This window comes from Rhinolophus hipposideros, assembly GCF_964194185.1.
Source record: "Rhinolophus hipposideros genome assembly, chromosome: 15".
NCBI lineage: Eukaryota > Metazoa > Chordata > Mammalia > Chiroptera > Rhinolophidae > Rhinolophus > Rhinolophus hipposideros.
Genome location: NC_138061.1, coordinates 61,672,245 through 61,692,237, shown reverse-complemented (window position 1 = coordinate 61,692,237; position 19,993 = coordinate 61,672,245). Strand labels below are relative to the sequence as shown.

The 19,993-nt window shown below is 36.5% G+C and overlaps 1 protein-coding gene across 4 annotated transcripts in view; it reads left to right on the top strand.

The window, feature by feature from the left end:
- WAPL (WAPL cohesin release factor) overlaps positions 1-19,993 on the top strand; it is a 75,339-nt gene that overhangs the window by 36,082 nt on the left and 19,264 nt on the right. For all 4 annotated transcript variants that reach the window (XM_081074845.1, XM_081074847.1, XM_081074848.1 and 1 more), the window contains exons 5-7: positions 17,278-17,373; positions 18,810-18,962; positions 19,232-19,368. In XM_081074845.1, the coding sequence (XP_080930971.1) occupies positions 17,278-17,373; positions 18,810-18,962; positions 19,232-19,368 (386 nt within the window). The remainder of the gene's footprint in view (positions 1-17,277; positions 17,374-18,809; positions 18,963-19,231; positions 19,369-19,993) is intronic.

The window sequence follows — 19,993 nt, the reverse complement described above, 5'->3', positions numbered from 1 at the left end:
CATCAGAAGCTACACAACACGTGGTTTTTCTACTGTTAATATTGTTTAGCCACCTAGCGAAGGTTGTGATCACTGGCTCTCTCCAAAATAAAGGTACATTTTTTTCCTCTTACAATTGAATTAGCAAATCAGCTTGCAGACGCTGCCCTGGCCCCATGTCTGAAGATCCGTTCTCCGTATTGTTTTACCTCATCGTTCTAGCATCCGTTGTTGATCTCTGCCTGCATCACTGATGACACTGACCGCTGCACAATGGAGTGTTCTAATTGCTGTTTCTTCCCCATTTCATAACTAGAATTCTGTAAAGGAGCCCCCTTTCACTCGATCACTATAGACAGAATAATTTTTACTATTAAATGTATTTACAGTAGATTTGGCCAGTGTGAACCATTTAAAGCTGTTTCCTGTGTCCTTTTGACATTTCCCCATTATCTTTGAGCACTTCCCTTGCTTCCCGCACTAAAGATGACCCAGACTCATCTTGTACTTCACCTGTTTCAATCATGGAATCATCCATTTATCCAAGGATCCTTGATTATTAATATTTTTGTGTGTGTGGGGATTAGTACTTAGAAGCCAGGATATGAGTGCTGGGTGTATTTATTGCTTCTAGGCCTTTTCATTGGCTAGAGCTATGAAATATGTTGAAAAATAAACTGAGTTCATATTGACAGTTTCATTTCAAATTTAACATTACTGAATTTTGTGTTTAGCGTATTGCTACAGCACCCATTACTTTTGAAATAATACCAATATTACAGTGAACTATAAAGGTTTCTTTCCAGTTCTCTTTGTCTTTAGATTATTTCACTAAGCATGAAGTAAAAGTTTTGAAATAATTTTATCTTGTGTGCTTATGTTAGTTCAATATTCATTTGGGTTCATTTGTACGTGTGTTCAGTTTTTAAACTTAGTTTCAAACTTAAATATTGGAGTCCTTTCTTTGCTACTGAAGGGCTTAGAAGGCAGCAGTGTACATGTACTTGACCCGATTATGAAGGAATTTCTCCGCCTAAAGTAAATCAGGTCATGCAACCTCGTAGGCAGAAGACCTAGTTAGTGTTGATAATGTCAGAGGACATATTGCTTAGTTATAAAACCAAAAGAGCTATGAGGTTGAACTCATTTGAAAGATGTAATGTGGGTGAAGCCCTGCCTTAAAACAGTAGTGCTAAACAACATTTTATTCCTTGAAGAGACTTACTTTAGTGAGCTTCAAAAAATGAAACTGCTCCTAAATGTTCTAGTCCTTTAATAAAAAGTAATAAAAAATGCTTTAGCTCCCATGGAAGTTATGTGTCTTTATGAAAATATGTAGGTAAAGAATGTAGAAGCCTACTTCAGGAAGAGAGCAACAAGAAGTTAAGCGATATAAAATCTTTAGCTTTTATAAGAAATAGGTAATCCATTTGCCTTCAAGACACTAAAAGACTATGTAAGAGGTGTTAAAAAAGAAGAGAACCACTAAGAAACAGAAATAAGAAAATTTTATCTATTAGTTTTCATGAGTGTAAAGGAATAGAGGAAATAAATGGGATCAAAGTTTTATGCATTAAGTGGCATGTATAAATCAATATAGTGGAAATTACATATTTGTTTATATCCAAGAAATTAGAATTCATGTTTTCTGTGCAAAAAAAGGATAAGCTCAATTCCACAAGGAATTTTTTTGTAGGTTATCCCCAAATCTCCAGAGAAAAAAGAAAGGTTGGTGTGGGGGTGATGCTAGGTGGGCGGGTGTAGGAAATGCTCTCAGCAGTTGTTCTATTTTTCTGTCATAACAGAAACTCCCTCATGTAGCTGGGCGGCCAGTGGGAGTATCTGGATCTTCTCTACTCTGATTAGGTTTAAAGACACTAATGACCACTATTTTCAAGTGGTTAAGAGGTAGCCCATGGCTTGTAGTGGCAAGAGTTTCCCTCCCTCCCTAGCAGGCTTTCGTAACCGCAACACGGTAGATGTTTTGCACTGAATAAATCTTGCTGGTAGATGGTGGCCCTGTATGTTAGGGGATACTTAGCAACATCCTGGCCTCTGCCCGCTAGATGCTAGTAGCACCTCCCCCCCAGTTGTTTTATTTGTCTTCAAACATTGCTAAATGTCCTTGAGGTGTCAAAATGGACCCCTCATCCCATTGGGGGTGTGTGTGTATGACTTGAGAGTAAGTTGCAGACCTGACGTCCATTACTCCTAAATACCTTCGTTTGTACTTTAGTATTTTAGTACTTTAAGGTATTTAGGAGTACTTAGTTTGTACTTAGTTTGTAAACATAGCTACAGTATACCCATGAAAACCAGGAAGTTAATAGCATCGATATAATAGTCTAATCCATAAATCCATTCAAATTTCACCAATTGTCTCAGTAATGTCCTTTATAGCAAAAAAATAACCCTGCCCCCCATCTCTGAAAAGAGCCCGTGATCGAACCCAGAATCATGTTGTCACAAGTCTCTACTCTCCTTCAGTGTGTCTGTCCTGGTCTGTTCATGGCTTTGACATCTTTGAAGAGTTAAGATCAGTTATTTGTAGAATGTCCCTCAATTTGTGTTTGTCTGATGTTTCCTCACGATTAAAGATACGTGGATTTAGCAGAAATACCACGGAAGAGATGCTGTGTTCTCACTGTACCATACGAGGTGGCACAATGTCAGTTTGTAGCTGTTGATGTTAAGTGATCCCTTGGTGGTTTCTCTCGGATTCCTCAACTTCCTCATCAGACTCGCATCCACTAGTTTACCATTGATTCTTGCCTGAATCCGTTTTTACTCTGATGGTTGTTGAATATTTTTCCTAATCATATCATTCCTTCTACAGTTACTAATATTTGGTCTTCTGCTCTAAGGTAGGTCTTTTCTGCTCCTCCATGTATATAAGAATACATGTTTTTATATGTTCCTTATATAATATGTAAGCATTCATTTATGTATTTACATATTAATTCCTTTATGTCAGTGTGAACGTGGAATCCTGTTTTATTCACTCATTTGTTGTTATTTAGCTGATAGTAGCATCATTACTTGATACTAAGATTTTCTTAGATTTGGCCTGTGGATGTTTCCTCAAACTGACTTTTGATGTGTCTCACCATTTTTCGTTTTCTTACTGACGCTGAGATGTTCAAGGCTTGTCATGTACATTCCCAGCCCTGCAATCAGCCATTTCTCCAGGGCCCCTGTTTTCTCTTAATGGAGAATGATATTTAGAAATAAAGATATGGTCATTTCTTATGGGGTGTTAGTTCCTGTAGGCCTTCTATGAGTTGACAGAGCTAGGAAAATTAAATATTAGGTCGGTGCAAAAGTAATTGCGGTTTCAAAAGTTAAAAATAATTGCAAAAACTGCTATTACTTTTGCACTAACCAATGCATGCTTTTCTCTCTCTCTCTCTCTCTCTCTCTCTCTCTCTCTCTCTCTTCTCTCTCTCACTCACACACACACACACACACACACACACACACACTTCGTTTCTGTGTATGTTGGCAACAGTGAGTTCAAACCGATACCCCCAATATTAGTTCAACACCACGTACTTGATTCTAGCCTTCCCACTTTCCATGCCGACAGTGAGCAATCTGGTTCCCATTATCCTCAACATGTTTACGTGTTTGCTCAGCCCTCATGTATATAACCAATTTCCTGACCACACAGACCATCTCCTCAAGGCTTTAGTGCCACTAGCCAAGGTCCCTCTTCCCTTCCCCCATCTCTCCATGTTAGGAAACATTAACTTTTTAAGCTTGCCAACTGAGAATTTTCTCCAACACCTCACCAGGGATATAGGGAAGGTTTGTTCATAATGGGATTGAGGGCTGGCTGGGGGAACGTGGGAGGCAGTGAAGAAAACTTCTGGTCAGGATGTAGTTGAAATGATTACTCAGAACTAAGTTACTTGTGAGGGAGAAAAGAACGGGTTTGAGAGATTAAGGTTGGGACATACTTGATTTAAGTACCTGTTTCTACGTAGTTTTATTGATAATTGGCAAATTTAAAGCTTTAAAAAAAAAGCTATCCTGTTTCTGATCACTGGCTTACAGTTTCCTTGCCTCCTATTGTTTGCAATTGTCATATATGTGCTGATATACTTAGATTATTCTGCCTATTCTTTTTGTTTTGTTTCTAGCTTCTCATTCAGCTGCTGCCTACCTGCCCTCTTTGTAAGACGTTATCTGTATAATCATCCTAACATTCAGTGTTTGGAGGAGGGTTTTATTTTACCTGGGACTTTGGCCATCTTCTTTTGCCGACTAAGACTGCTGCTGGTCATTGATGAAACTGACCGTAATGTCAATCTTAGTTTCAATTCTCAAATATTTATATCTTCACTTTCATTATTTCCCTGTTGCTTAATGCTGGGCCTGTCTGGCACTGTTTTGTCTGGCTCAAAGGAACATTCAGTATGACACTGGATAGTGGACTTCTGGGCAATTAAAATTTGATTGTCAGTATAAATCAGTTATAGATTTATTTGTATTAGAAAGTTAAAATTGTATAAAGCTGCAGTTTTAAAGTTAAGTGTAGCTTTATAGTTTATAAATTCATTTTTCTTTGTTTCATAAAATGAGTTTATATAGGTTGTCAACTTAAAAACAGAATCTTCCAGTTGAAGAAATTTTAAAGGACAAGTAGTCCCACTGCTCACCCAAGAAATGTGTGTTCATTTCTTCACAGTATCATTCTCTGGCAGTTAGAATTCACTCTCATGAAGCCTCTTATTTTTCTGTCAAGTTGTTTTACTTATGGTTATCTTTGTTGTATATCTGGGAATTCACTGACCATCCTGGATCCAGTTATCAGGAAGGCAGTGTGAGATTCACTAGATTCTCACAGACTAGAAGTCAGAGACATAGATGTATGTGAAGCCTGGAAAAAAAGAGAGACTGTAGCCATTGGTTTGCTGACGAGAGATACTGGGCAAAGTGTAAAAGTAAAACGCTGCAGCTCCCCTTTCATGGCTCCTGGGTTGGTGATGAGAAGGGCTGCGAAAGCTGAGCATGTTCCGGCAGAGGCTTTGTGTGGAAGATGGTCAGTTTTAGTTGGCTTTTCTTCGTCATTGTTTTATTCAACATGTACTACAGCCTTTCACTGTGCGAGGTGCTGGGGATACAAACAGGGATGCAATAATTAATTGTCTTAAAATGGCTGGTGGCTGGTGAGGTAGGATGTTTTTCCCCCATTGAAACTTTTGAGTAGTCTTAGTGTTTCCTCATGTTTGTTCCAAAACAGAAGCACCTATCTTCCTTCTATATAGATGACATTTACCTTAAATATTAAGCTAGGTACTTAAATCATTTATCTGCTACATAAAGACTTAGGAAAATGTAAATTATTTTCTGTATGTGATCTCATTCTTGTTTTTTTTTTCATGTGATGGTTTATTTTAGAAGGATTTTAATAAGGAGTAAAACTACTGTTAATATTTTTATTTCCTTTTAGTTCAAGTGCCTTTAAAATTTGAAAGTTCAAAATATTTTATTATGACTTTCCATAAAATGGACTTTGAAATGAGAAAATATAGCCATACATTAATCAAGAGCCTGAGAACTTTGACATGCATTTGACACTTAGCCAAAGAGTGCGTATAGTGTGTATTGGGGTGTTTATAGTTTGGAATTTGTTTTTCCAATTAGTATTATATTTTCTTTAGGTCATCTGGATTCAGACATCCAGAAAAATCTTTGCTCAGCTTTCTGATGACTTCATGCTAATGATGACCACAAATTAACATAAGATGTGTAATACTGGGAGTTTCTTAAGGATGGCGACCATATTTTTTTACACCTTTACATTCCCAGTTTCTGAGATACACAAGGAGTTTGTAAATGTTTATTTCTGGGATTCTTGGAAGTATGTTTGAGCAAAGAGTCTTCATTTAGTACTAAATACTCGTGTGTTTTTTTTAATATTTGAGAATTGGTAAACCTATCAAATTTGGAAAAAATTCGGCCAGTATTCTTCAAATATTTTGTGTGTGTCTGTTTCCCTTTGGAGATTCCAGTTATGCTTGAGGTGCGTCTGAGTTATATTTGATCCTTATGAGGCTTTTAAATGTTAGGTGGGAGAGTAGCCTTTAGGGTTCAGTTCCCTTGCCCCCAAAATATATCACCTGGTTCCCCTGAATACAAGGTTTTCCAAAGTGGCTAGGCGGAACGTGAACTTTTTTCATTCCTGGGGGAAAAAACAGTCTAGGGATCATTTCCTTTGTCCTTTTTGGGGGAAGCCCTTTCCCTTACCTTAGGTACTTTTTTTTTCTTCACACATTTGCTTATCTCAGTACTCAGCCACATATTTGAGGGGACTCTGTAGATCTCCCAAGTTCTTTGTGCAGCTCTCAGAGGAGAGCTGTGCTCTGTGAACTGTAGCTACTACCATCTCCCTGGACTCCTATAGTTCTGTCTCCTCAGTGACAGCACTGCTGCTGGCTGGACTCTGAATTCTCCTGCAGGCCCTTGTAGGGCTTATCTCATGTTCCCCCTTCTTAGGGCTCGTGGTGCTGATGTCCAGTGTCTGAAAACCATTTCACAGATTTTGTCCAGTTTGTTAGTTTCAGATAGAAAGGTAAATTCGGTCTCTGTTACTCCATCTTGTCCAGAAATGGAAATTAATATGTGTTTTTTCATGAGCACTTACGAATACTGTAATGATTACCTCCAAAACTAATGATGCATTCTTGTTTCCTTTCCTTTTGATTTTTGTTCTTTTCTTTCCTGGCTTTGCTTTTGACTTGATCTGCGATTCCATATTAAATTGAAATACAGTTGTATCCACTTTGATATTTAGTTATGATTTATATGCTGCCCGTATAAAAAACATTTGAGAAAGTATACATACATAAATTTTTTTTTTTTTTTAAAAGCTTCTCATTGTGGTTTACTCTGAAGTTTCCTCATGCTTGGGTTCAAATTATTCATTCTAGGCCTGAATTCTGTGTAAGTGATGACTATTTTTTTCGGTGTACTACAGCTGGAGGGTGTTAATTATGATCACCCAGTCAAGATGTTGTCTGTTCCTCTATTGTATAATGTTTTTCCCCTTGCAGCTAAAAAAGTCTTGGAAGAGATACTGTAAGACTATTCAAATACCCTGTTCTTCATTAGAATATACTCTTAGATTTACTGTACATTTCCTGGTCTGGTGTTTATTGTGCTGTTTGTAGAATAATCATTTTCCATCTTTCACACTCCCTCCACGTTCCCTAGTCTGTTCTCAGCACCGCTGTAATCATGAGCGTCTCCCCTCCCCCCATTTACTTATTTGTTTTTCTTTCATCAGGATGGACTCCTGAATTCCTGCGTTATTCTTCTTGTTTCCAAGGTTCATAATTCATTACTTATTTTGGAGTTACATTTGTCTTGAGTTCACTAGTGGAGCCTCTTCAAGCTGGCTTTGTTGTCCCTGTGACATGCCATCATTCTGTGAGCACTTCCTTCCTTTCTGGCATAACACAGTGTTTCCAGTTCATCTTGTACTTGCTCTGCTCCAGCCCTGGAATCACGTCCTTTCTTTGAGGAGTCTTCATTCCATATAGTGGGATTAGAGACCAAGTTCTGAGCTACAGATGCGCTCATTGCCTCTTGGCCCATTTGGCAGATAGTGATAGGAAACATGCACATACATGTACATGAACATACATTCACATATGCATATAGATTTCTGCATATATGCGTATTTGTTCCAGAAGTCATGAGTTCACACTGTATTCAGTATTAATCATCACCATAGGGTTAAGTATTAATCATCATCTCTCTTAAGCTGACTCCCAGCACTATCAACATTTACTCAAACTTATAATACAATTCAAATAGTTAACAGAATTGCTTTGCCCATTCTACTACAATAAATAAATTTATGTGTTCAGGATCTGTTTGCAGTCCTGCACTTACCCCACTTTACTCTGTCCCTGACTGAAGTTACAAAGACAAATACTGTCTTCATAAATTACTTAACATTAGGTCTGTCTGCCTTCCTTTTGGTTTGTCTTTCTGTGTTCTCTTTAGTGTGTTTATTACTCATTTGAATTATGTGTAGGTTTATTTGTTCTGGTTTGTTTTCAGTTTTAGTTTGCTTGCAGTTTTTTTTCCTTCCATTCTTACTGATTTATTTTTTGGATATGTAGAACAGTAACGTGCTTCCAAAAGTCAAAACTATACAAAGAGATAAGTTCAATGAAGGGTCACTTCATTGAGATATATTCCAGCCCATTCCCCACTGCTTGTAGGGAACCAGCTTCATTTTCTGCTTTCTACTTTCTCTTTCTTTTTATAAAAATTAGTACAGATTTTCTTATTTTCCCTCATTCTTATATAAAAAGTAGCATCTGTCTGTGCTCTTTTGCACTTTGCTTTTTTAAATTTAGTAATAACTCTTGAAAATCACTCTATTTGGGTTTATAGAGATCTTCCTCAGAGTATGTATATTTATAATGTTTTAAAAAGTTGGCTGTTGATTATATTTTTCCTTAGTTTCTTTGTTCATTCTCTTACATGTTGCTTATATCCTTTAAATTGTTTTGTTTTTAAGGTGATATGAGTGTTTAGGTTATGTATGTATACTAAGTTCTCAGTGTTGTCGACAAAGAGTTAAGTTCCCGTGGCATCTCATCAGTGTTATCGTGAATGACGATATTCGAGGACCTGCTGTATACATTTCCGTTGTTGGCAAAATTTTGTATATTTAGCACATCCCTATATTATTTGGTCCTAATTTCAATTGAAGATTGTTCAAAGATTGTTGTCTTAAGATTTGGTTCAGCTGCTGTAAAAGAAATCCCAAATTAGTTTTTAAATAGGTAGCTATTTTTCTCTGGCTTCCCAGGCCTTACATGTTTATCTCTGGACTATTTTCAGGTTGTTGTATTGTCGGGGAGCCACTTCCTCTGTGGTGGTGGTCTCCATTTCTAGATATAGAAGAGCATAGAAGTAATGGGAAGGGGGGATGCAGTGAACCTTCCTAGAAGGCCGGGACCCAGAAGGTTACCCTACTTCTGCTCATACATCATTGACTGAAACTTAGTCATGTGCCCACACAAACAGCAAGAGATGTTGGAAGATAAGGACGAGCCGTATCTAGTTAAATGTTCTTAAAGGAAAGTGAAGGGGAGAATGAATATTCTCTAGCCATAGATGTCTCAAGATATTTTTGGTTTCTCTTTTCATAGTTCTAAATTTGATAATTATCTCCCTAATACAACTGGTCCATTAGGTAATTAATGGTATTTTTAGTTGTGAAAACTGACACTTATTTCAGCTGATATTTCCATCATGGCTCATTCTAGTATCTTTTATTTTATAATTGTTCAGTGAAAGGCTGAGTTATATTTTTACAGTGTCAAGTATGGAATTTTATACTTTGTTACCTGGACATTTTAGAATTTATTCTCATTATGCTATTTCAAGGTGATACTCATGGCTTGCTTTTATAAAACTTTCACTGCCAATTATACTTTTGAAGTTATACTCGCAAGCAGCTGAATGATAGTATATAGTATTCTTCATGTATGAGGTGTGATGAAACAATATGGTGAGTGTTTAAATTAAAAAAAGATTATTACAGTAAAAGGCACATTACCATTTATCCCCCTCAAAATACTCCCCTTCGCTTTGAACACATTTATTCATAGTTCTAACCACTTTTGAAGCAGTTCTGGAAGTCCTCTTTCGTGAGTGAGTTTAGTTGCGCTGTCATAGCTGCCTCAATGTTCTGAATCATTTTGACTTTGGAGAAGAGCCAGAAGTCACACTGTGCCAGATCTGGTGAATAAGGTGGGTGAGGACACACACCGTAATGGTTTTATTTGACAGAAATTGCTGTACCAGAAGGGATGTGTGACGTAGAGCGTTGTCATGATGGAGCATGATTTATGGCATGGCACACTTTAAAACACCTTCTCCCAACGGTAGCTCATACTCGACTGACTGCACTGAACAAGTTGAAATTTGTCACACATTGTTACTAAGGTTCGAGGCGCCACTTTCCGTATGGAAGATCCCCGCCTTTCCATTGGATGGCACTCAGCAGCAGCATTCACTGTATTTGTTGATCACAAAGGCTCTCAATGTCACACATCACTTCTGGTACGGCAACTTCTGTCAAAAACATTCCGGTGTGTACACCTGAAACTGAAAAACAAATAAACATTACGTTAAGGTGTGTCCTTATCCACTGTATTCACCGGAGCTGGCATCATGTGGCTTCTGGCTCTTTCCCAAAGTAAGAATGACCATGAAAGGCAAGCGTTTTGAACCAGCCATGACAGTGCAACTAAAGCCACTCCCAAACGAGGACTTCCAGAACTGTTTCAGAAAGTGTCAGGAACTGTGCGATAAGTGTGTTTGAAGCGAGAGGGATTAATTGTGATGTGTATTTTACTGTAATAATTTTTTCAAATTTAAACATTAACTTTTTTGATCACACTTCATAGATAGGAGTTGACAGTTTTCTCGTAAAAATAGCTGTATCTTTAACTTAATTGAATCAAGTGGAAAAGTCAGATTTCCAGCTCTACTTCTCCCTTGTACCTGTGGATTGTATTCTTTTCATAGTACTCTGTATTAGCATATGTTAGTTCTTACCAGCTCAGACAGTCTTGGTTTTAGTTTAGAGATATCTGCAGTTTTCCCTCAAATTATTTAATCCTGTGATTATTTAACAAATTATGAAAATTTATTTTAAGGTTTTTTTTGGTCATAGTATAGGACAATTTGAGATTGTATTATTATACTTAAAAGTTCTAAAGAGTTCAGCGGTATCCTAATCTTTGTAAAACTTTCTCCTTCAAACTCTCAGTTTCTAACATGCATCTTTTAAAAAAACTACTTAACAATTTTTTAAAAAGTCAAGTCCAAATTAATTTTTCCCTTTTGAATTCCCACTGAACCGTCTCTCTCTTTTTCTCTCTCTCCCTCCCTCCCTCTCCTTCTCCTTCTCTCTGTTTCTGTCTCCCTCTTTTTCTCTCTCTCTTCCTTCCTCCCTCCCCCATTCTTCCCTCCCTCCCTCCCTCTTGAGCATTGTAACCCTTTGATTTTCCAGAACTCATTTAGAGTATAGTGATTGAATTACTGGTGAGAGTCTGAGTCTGTTCTCATGATATTCTTGTGTGGGTAAGACTGGATGCATTCTAAGCAGTTTACTGTGTCTGTCCTTATTTAGTAGATAGTTTTCTTTGACACTCAGAAATAAATGTGGTAATATTTTTTTTTAAAATGTGACTTAAAAGCACATTTGTTTCCCTGACATTTTTTTTTCCCTTTTGGGAACCAGATAATTGGAGGATAGCATAATACTGTCATTTTTTTCTTAACTTTTCATGAAGGATCTCTTCTTTCCTTTATAATTATGATTCAGCAAGCCAATCTGTTAACCACAGCCTTGGCATTACAATTGTAAAAACTGATTTTTATCCATTGTTTTCATAGAAACTGGGTTTTCCCTCATGGATAAATGCTGCATTGGTCTGTTGTTGGCATATTTTTTCTTTAGCTATAATAGAATGTTACATTTGAGATTCTCCTTGTTTGTTGTGCCGTGGATAATTGAATAGTATGGTTAAGATGACTAAGACTGAAATAGGCTAAAATGAATCCAAATCTTTAGACTGTTAGCGCATTCTTAAAGAAGTTTCTAGTAATTTTGTTCTAAATGTTTTATTTGCAGAACAAACAGAATTCACAAATATTTGAGAAAAGTTAAGGAATCTGGTTAATATGGTTAGTTTTAAACCAGAATAAAATTAACAAGATTAAATGTAGGCCTGGTAGTGCAATCAGACTCGCTTAAAACTTAGCTAGGTCGTTAAATGGTAAGGATGATTTCATTTTCCGTGAAAAGTTGATTGGTATGTGGTATTTTTGCAGATCCTGTGCATAGTCACTTTCACTGAGTGGCATTAGCATGTGACATCGTAGAGTTATGTGGTTTCCGTATAAAATTCATTTAGGTGCACGTGAATTGTCATCATTTTGGAATGATGTAAAGAACTCAGAGTCAGTCATTGTCATGTGCCTGTGGGCCTCCGCACCCACTCTCCCCAGTGTTTACCGTGTTTCCCCGAAAATAAGACCTAGCCAAACCATCAGCATCTTTCAGAGCAAAAATTAGTATAAGACCCGGTCTTATACCCGGTCTTATATTATTTTAACATAATATAATAATATAATATATTAATATAATGTAATGTAATATAAATATAAGACTGGGTCTTATATTAATTTTTGCTCTGAAAGACTCATTAGAGCTGATGGTTCGGCTACGTCTTATTTTCGGGGAAACATGGTATTAACCACATCCAGATTTTTTTAACTTACTGATTTTTAGATAGTAGGCTGTATCTTCATCTCGTTCCCCTCCCTATAATAAACCTTATATTAACCATATAAAACTTTCAATTAATAGTCGAGGAAAAGGTCTTAATTGGATCTATTTACTCTTTACTTATTAGCATTAAAATGGTAAAACATCGTCAAAAACTTAATAATAGTATTAAATTGCCTTGTTCAACTGAATAAACAGAAAGTTCATTGAATGTATCCTTTTATATAACTTACTCAGTTATTCTCTATACTGTTTTCAAGGGCTTTTTGAAAAATATGTTTGTGATAAAAACGCAACATGAGATCTACCCTCTTAGGAAATTTTTAAGTGTACAGGACAGTATTTTAGCTATAAGTACAGTGTTGTACAACAGATCTCTGGAACTTTCTCATCCTTCGTGACTGAAACTCTATACCCATTGAACAGCAGCGCCCCACTTCCCTCTCCCCGCCAGCCCTTGGCAACCACGGTTCTTTCTGTTTTTATGAGTTTGACTACTTTAGGTACTTCATACAAGTGGATTCGTGCAGTATTAATCCTTCTGTGATTGGCTTATGTAGCACAACATCCGAAGGGTTCATCCATGTTGTAGCATATGGTAAGATTTCTTTTTATTTTGTGGCGGAATAATACTCCATTGTGTGGATATAGTATTTTAACATTTTCTTTATCCATTCGTCTGTTGATGGACAGTTATGTTGTTTCTCTTTTGGCTATTGTGATAAAATGCTGCAGTGAACAGGGAAGTACAAGTATTTCTAGAGATCCTGATTTCAATTCTTGTGGATAAATATCCCAAAAGTGGAGTGTTAGAATCAAATGGTAGTTCTGTTTTTAATTTTGGGGGGGGAACTCCATACTGTATTTCATAATGGCTGCTCCATTTAAATTCCCACTAACAGTGCTTCAAGGAACTGGTTCCAGTTTCTCTGCATCCTTGCCACCTCTTGTTGATTAGTGATCTTGAGTGTCTTTTCATATACCAGGTGGTCTTTGGAGAAATTTCTTTTCGGTCCTTTGCCTATTTCTTAATCTTTTTAGTTTTTAATTGAATTGTAGGAGTTCCTTTTACAGTTGATCCTTGAACAACTTGGAAGTTAGGGGCACTGACCTTCCCCCCTCCAGTCAAAAACCCATGTATAACTTTTGACTCTCCGAAAAACTTAACTATAGTCGGCCCTTTGCATCTGCTGATTCAACCAACCCTAGGGCGAAAACAGTATTTCAATCTGCGGTTGGGAAATTACGGGTGGGAATCTGAAAATGCTGTTTTTGATCCACCATAGGTTGAATCCGCTGTTTGGATCTGCAGGTGTGAAACCTGCAGATACAAAGAGCCAGTTGTATTTATTGAAGAAATCGTGTACAAGTGGTCCTGTGCAGTTCAGACCTGTGTTGTTCAAGGGTCAGTATATTTTGGATAGTAACCACTTAGCAAATATGTGGCCTGCAAATATTTTCTCTCATTCCGTAGGTTGCCTTTTCACTCTTTTGATCGTTTCCTTTGCTGTGCAGAAGCCTTTTACTTTGATGTGGTCCTGCTTGTCTGTGTTTGCTCCTGTTACTTGTGCTTATGGTGTTATATCCAAGAAGCCATTGCCAAGACCAGTGTTACGAATCTTAGGCATTTTCTCTAGGAGTTGTACAATTTTAGGTCTTATTTTAAGTCTTTAATTTATTTTGAGTTAATTTTTGTGTAATCCAGTTTCCCTGCACTATTTGTCGAAGAGACTATCATCATTGTGTAGTTGCGGCATCCTTAGTGAAGGTCATTTGACCATTTATGTATGGATTTATTTCTGAGTGCTCTATTCTCTTCCATTGGTCGACATATCACAGGGTCTCACATCCTCAATGTTGTTCTGCTTGGCAATACTATACTGTCTTTATGCCAGTACTTGACTGTTCTGATTACTGTAGCTTTGTGATACGTTTTGAAATCAGGAAGTGTTAGTCCTCCAGGTTTTTTGTTACTTCTCATGATTGTTTTGGCTATTCAAGGTCATTGTGGTTCCATATGAATTTAGGTTTGTTTTTTCTATTTCTATAAAAAATACCATTGGGATTTTGATAGCAATACATTGAATCTGTAGGTCACTTTTGGTAGTATGGGCATTTTAACAATATTGTCTCCCAGTACATGAACACAGGATGTCTTTCCATTTATTTGTGTCTTTAGTTTCTTTCAATAGTTTTTTGTAGCTGTCAGTATACAAATCTTTGGCCAAAAATTTATTCCTAAGCATTTTATTCTTGTTGATGCTATTGTAAATGGGATTTTCTTCATTTCCTTTTTTCGGCTGTTTTTTTGTTAGTTGTATAGAAACAACTGCTTTTTGCATGTTGATTTTGTATTCTTGTACAGCTTTACTGAATGATTTATTGTAACAGATTTGTGTGTTTGTGTATTTTTTAAGGTTTTCTACATAAAAGATTATATCATCTATGAACAGAGAAAATTTTACTTCTTCTTTTTGATTTGGATGCCTTTTATTTCTTGCCTAGATGCTTTTGGTAGTATGTCTGGTACTATATGTAATAGCAGCAGTGAGAGGAGAGGGCGTCCTTGTCTTGTTCCTGATCTTAGAGGAAAAGCTTTCAGCTTTTAATTGTTGAAGATGATGTTAGTTGTGTTGTGGGCATTTCATATATGACCTTTATTATGTTGAGGTAATTTCCTTCTCTTTCTAGTTTGTTGAGTTTTTACCATGAAAGGGTGTTGAATTTTGTCAGGTGCTTTTTCTACACCAGTTAAGATCATGTGATTTTTGTCCTTTCTGTTAATGTCATGTATCACATTGGTTGGTTTTCATGTTGACCCCGCCTTGCTTCCCAGAGATGAATCCCACTTGGTTGTGGTATATGAGCCTTTTAATGGGCTATTAAATTTGGTTTTCTAGTATTTTGAGGATTTTTGCATCTATATCCACCAGGGATATTGTTCAGGGGCTTTTGCGATGAGTTAGAACAGTGTATCCCTGTCTGCGTTTTGTAATAATACTTGTTAACAGAGTGTTTTCATGTTAGGTACCCCACTTGTTTATCACAGTCCCTCTGTTACGTAGGTAGACCATGTATTCCAATTTTCTTAAGATGCTGGACTCAGCATTGCACTTCATCACACAATATCATCGGTATTATCAATAATAATACTTGTGTAGCACATTGTTTCAGGCACTCTTATAAGTGTTTTACGTATATTTAATCTGCACAACAACCCGTTGCAGTAGGTAGTTATTAATCCCGTTTTACAAATGAGGAAAATGTTGAATAACAAGTAGTAGTAGCGTATAGTATTTATTTGGATTTTAACCTAGACCATTTGGTTCCTGAGTCTCCTTTGTTAATTGTTTGGTACGTTGCCCTTCACAATTAACTAGAAGAGCTATTCTTAAAATTTAAATATCGAAGGGAATCGATATTTAAATGAGAACGTTGGCCTGCTCTGCTATTTTGTTACCTCTGGAACCAGATGATCTTTTTATTATCACAAAGATTGATTATTACCTGAAATCAATGCTTTTTAAAAAGAAGTAAAATGTTTGAGCTTTGAGGAATCTATTCTTTCCAAGTCAGTTATCTTTCTGGGCTTATGACTGTGGTTTGGGTATTAGAGGTTCCTTAAATGGGGGATCTAACAGCTAGCAGGCATATCGATTATATGTTTGAGTGCCTATATGGTTGTGCTTCAAGAGGCCTAATCATGAATACATAAATTGCTTCAGATTACTATTGCATCATCACTTTATGCAAACATGTTACATAATAATGGGTCTTGTATACAGAATATAAATGAGACTTTCTATTTTATGTAAATTTCACAGTAGGATTCCTTTTAGCATAAAGATTTTCTAATACATTTAATTTGTGAATCAGTTTAAACTTTTACTTTTTTAATACCGGTTATTGTGGGCCTTACACTATTGTCTTAATGTCACAACATGGTTATAGTATTTGTATAAAAAGGTATCTTTGTATGGTGCTTAATTCTAGTTATGTTCGTTCACTGCAACTAGTAAGGGAAGATGGTTAATTTTTCGATGTAGCTTTTTGGCTAATCTTGAAATATGTTTCTCCACTTGTACGCTTATTCTTTGTATGCAACACTGAAAATAAAGATTATTACACTCTTAAACAGAAAATCTCTAATAAGATTCAAGCCATTTATTTGAAGGTTAAAGGGCAAAATTTAACATCACTTTTGTGAAGGATGAGAAAATGTTGTTAGTCTTTGTTTAATCGATCTCCTTTTGAAAGTGAGGATTTGTTCCTTTTTACAGATTTAATCCTATGGCTTTGATTCTACAGACTCACAGTTCTTTTTATTTTCAATTCTGAAATTCAAAGTGCAAAACTGGAAGTTTTTTTCATTTAGTTTATAGTAAATTGATTAGCCAGCAAACTACCCTGAACCGAGGTCGGGCAATATCCCACTTAGTGGGTATATGTATACATTTTGCTGCGGAAATCATGGATGTTATTACATAGTACTGCTTTAGACTCCACTGTAACGTGGCATATGTACCATATTTACCTTTGTAAAATTTGAAAATTTTTGAATAATCGCTCATCTCACTCCAACAGTTTCACTGAAATGAATATGGGCCTTTATCACTTCTCATAAGCTGCCTGATTTCCACTGTTGGAAGAATGTGGGGCATGAATCAGTAGCACGAGGAATAAAGAACATGTTGAATTAACTGTACTGATTAATAAGTTAGTACAAGCCTGTCAAGAGGTACCATTTCTACTCTTGGTTGGTAATAGTTGCCCGGAGCACTGATTGGCGTGTCTGCCATAGACACAGGAGCATGGTGAAAGTACAAGCCGGATGGTATCTGTCCTGCTCTGTCTAGGATATATGCTATGCCTTTAAATCATCCATTGTGATTTTTATTTTACTAAATGAGACAGTTTCAAAAAGATGCAAAGTAAGATGGGAACAGTTGATCATTTTCTCATTTCTCTAGTCTCCTACAAAAGCTGTATATAATGCCAGACATTGGAACCATCCAGATTCGGAAGAACTACCTGGGCCACCAGTAGTAAAACCTCAGAGTGTCACAGTAAGTGAACTATACTTTTTAATTTTGTTGGTTTAATTTGTTGTCTTCATTCTTAATTTGAATGCCTCTGACTTTCCTGTTTAATAGTTTATTTCAGACTTCCTCACTTAAATTCAGTGACTCCAGTTTAATTCACTGGGCAAGTGGGGATTGTGGACAGGACTACAGAAATTCTGGTACTGCTAGGTTATAAATAAAAGCCTTAAAAAATATTGGACCAGTTTTTATTTCCGACTCACATTTTGTGGAATTATAGTATTTAGTGTTTAAGGGCAGATTATTCCATATTTGAAGTTTGTATTAAGAGCTATTATAAATTACATCTAAAAGTGGCTTTGAGTGGTTAATTTACTTTTTATTTATTTCCCCCCTTCTGCTGCCAACCCCCCCCCCCACACACACACACACACTTCGTTTCAAGCCGTTGTTTCTCAGTCTTGTTGTGTAGGACACAGCTCCCTGACCCATGCTGGTATTATGAGCCTTGCGCTCCCCTGGGCTGAGGCAGTCGGTCGCCAGTCGTGGGTCAGCAGCTCACAGCAGCTCTCACCGGATGCCGGACGCTCACGCTGGCCGCGGACAGCTTCTGGAGGCACATGGTAGCCCAGCTCCAGGGAGAGCAGTTGTTCACAATCTTAGCTGTAGAGGGCGCAGCTCACTGGCTCATGTGGGAATCCAACCAGCGACCTTGGCTTTAGGCGCATGACGCTCCAACCACCTGAGCCACAGGGCTGGCCTCTAATTTACTTTTTAGAGAACTTTTTCCTGCATTCCAGTAATACCTTTCATTTCAAAACACATTTGAAAAGGATTCTTATCAAATTATTTTTTTCAGAGTAACTGGTAGGATAATACATTAATGCTGCTAGATTAGTGTTAACTCAGTCATTTGGGGCTATCAAGGAGTGAGTTCTTTATAACAAAAAAGTTAGGGATAGAGATCTTTCTAAAATATAATGTATAGTTCCTTGTTGTTTTAAGTTGAATATATTAAACTCCTTTTACTAGTATAAAATTATCATTGTGTATATTAGTAATTATATACTGTGCTCTTAATATGGCTATTTAATTCTGCCTATACTTTAAAAATTCTTTTGTCAGTCTGTTGTAGTTTTTCTGTCCCGTTTCTAGCTTCTTATCAATGCTATTTCTGTATGCAATTGTGGTTCTTTATTTATTGTAATGGTCCTGGAAACAAATAAATTGTGTGAAAAGTAAGGTTAAAAAAGAACAGAAGGAATTCCTGAATGGTTCTTTTTTGAGTAAAACATATATTAATCTTACCTAGTAGTGCATGAAATTTTAAAGTATCCCTTATGACCTTTCAGAGTCCTTCCCATCTTTTTTTCTTAAGCTAATTTGCCAGGTAGAGGAGATGTTTACACTATTTTTATATACTTATTTAGAACAACTAATTTAATACCTTTTTTCAATAGGTGAGGCTGTCTTCAAAGGAACCAAATCAAAAAGATGATGGAGTTTTTAAAGCTCCTGCACCACCACCCAAAGTGATAAAAACTGTGACAATACCTACTCAGCCCTACCAAGATATAGTTACTGCACTCAAATGCAGAAAAGAAGACAAAGAAGTAAGCAGCCCTATAGTTTTACTGCGTGTGGACAGATTTTTGTATGTAACATTAGGCTTTTAATGTCTTGAACAAATACGGTACACTGGTATTTACAGTTTTGAATCATGAATTTATTTTGTCCTAGTATTACCAATGTTTTAAAAACATTGCTTTTCGTTGCCATCTACTAAACTATTTTATACACTTAAGTAAAGTGCAGCAAGCCTGTAGATTTAACTAAATATACTAGTCCGTAGCTAAAACTGAGGTGGACTTTTTCTTGGCAGTTATATACTGTTGTTCAGCACGTGAAGCACTTCAATGATGTGGTGGAATTTGGTGAAAATCAAGAGTTCACTGATGACATTGAGTACTTGTTAAGTGGCTTAAAGAGCACTCAGCCTCTAAACACACGTTGCCTTAGGTAAGATCTTATTTTTATATTTGATAATCGTATGCACATTAAAATTTTCCAGGTGGGGAGAGCCAAACATTTGTGATTTTGTTACCATGGATGTAGTTTATAGCCAGTGATAATAAGTTAAAATGTGATTGATTTCTTATAAGGAACTTGATTCTACATGGAAGAAGGAAAGTTGAATGATCATAGCATTTTAAGAGCGTATAGGCTTCAGTTTCCAGATGCTTGACGGAGTGTTACGTTATTGAACCTTTAAAGTTCTTTTGCAGCCCCAAATTGCTGGTTTGATTAAACGTTTTAATTTGGATCATCTTTTCCATGCTATAATGGATTGAATATCTTGACTTGATTGAATTGACTAGATATAGTCAATTAGAATATATCCTGTCAAATATTTATAATCTTTACCAGAAGCTCTAAGAAAAGTAGCTGAGACTTTTTGTTTTTAATAGTAGTAATGTAAGAAATAAACTAAAGATGATGTTTTGTTATTTACATATTTTAATATAGCATACCTAATCACATATTATGCACGAGTAAATATTTAATAATTTGGTTTGCCCATATTTTTTATATTGTGATCTGTATATAGGCAATGCTTTGACACACCCTGTCCCCCATTTGCTTG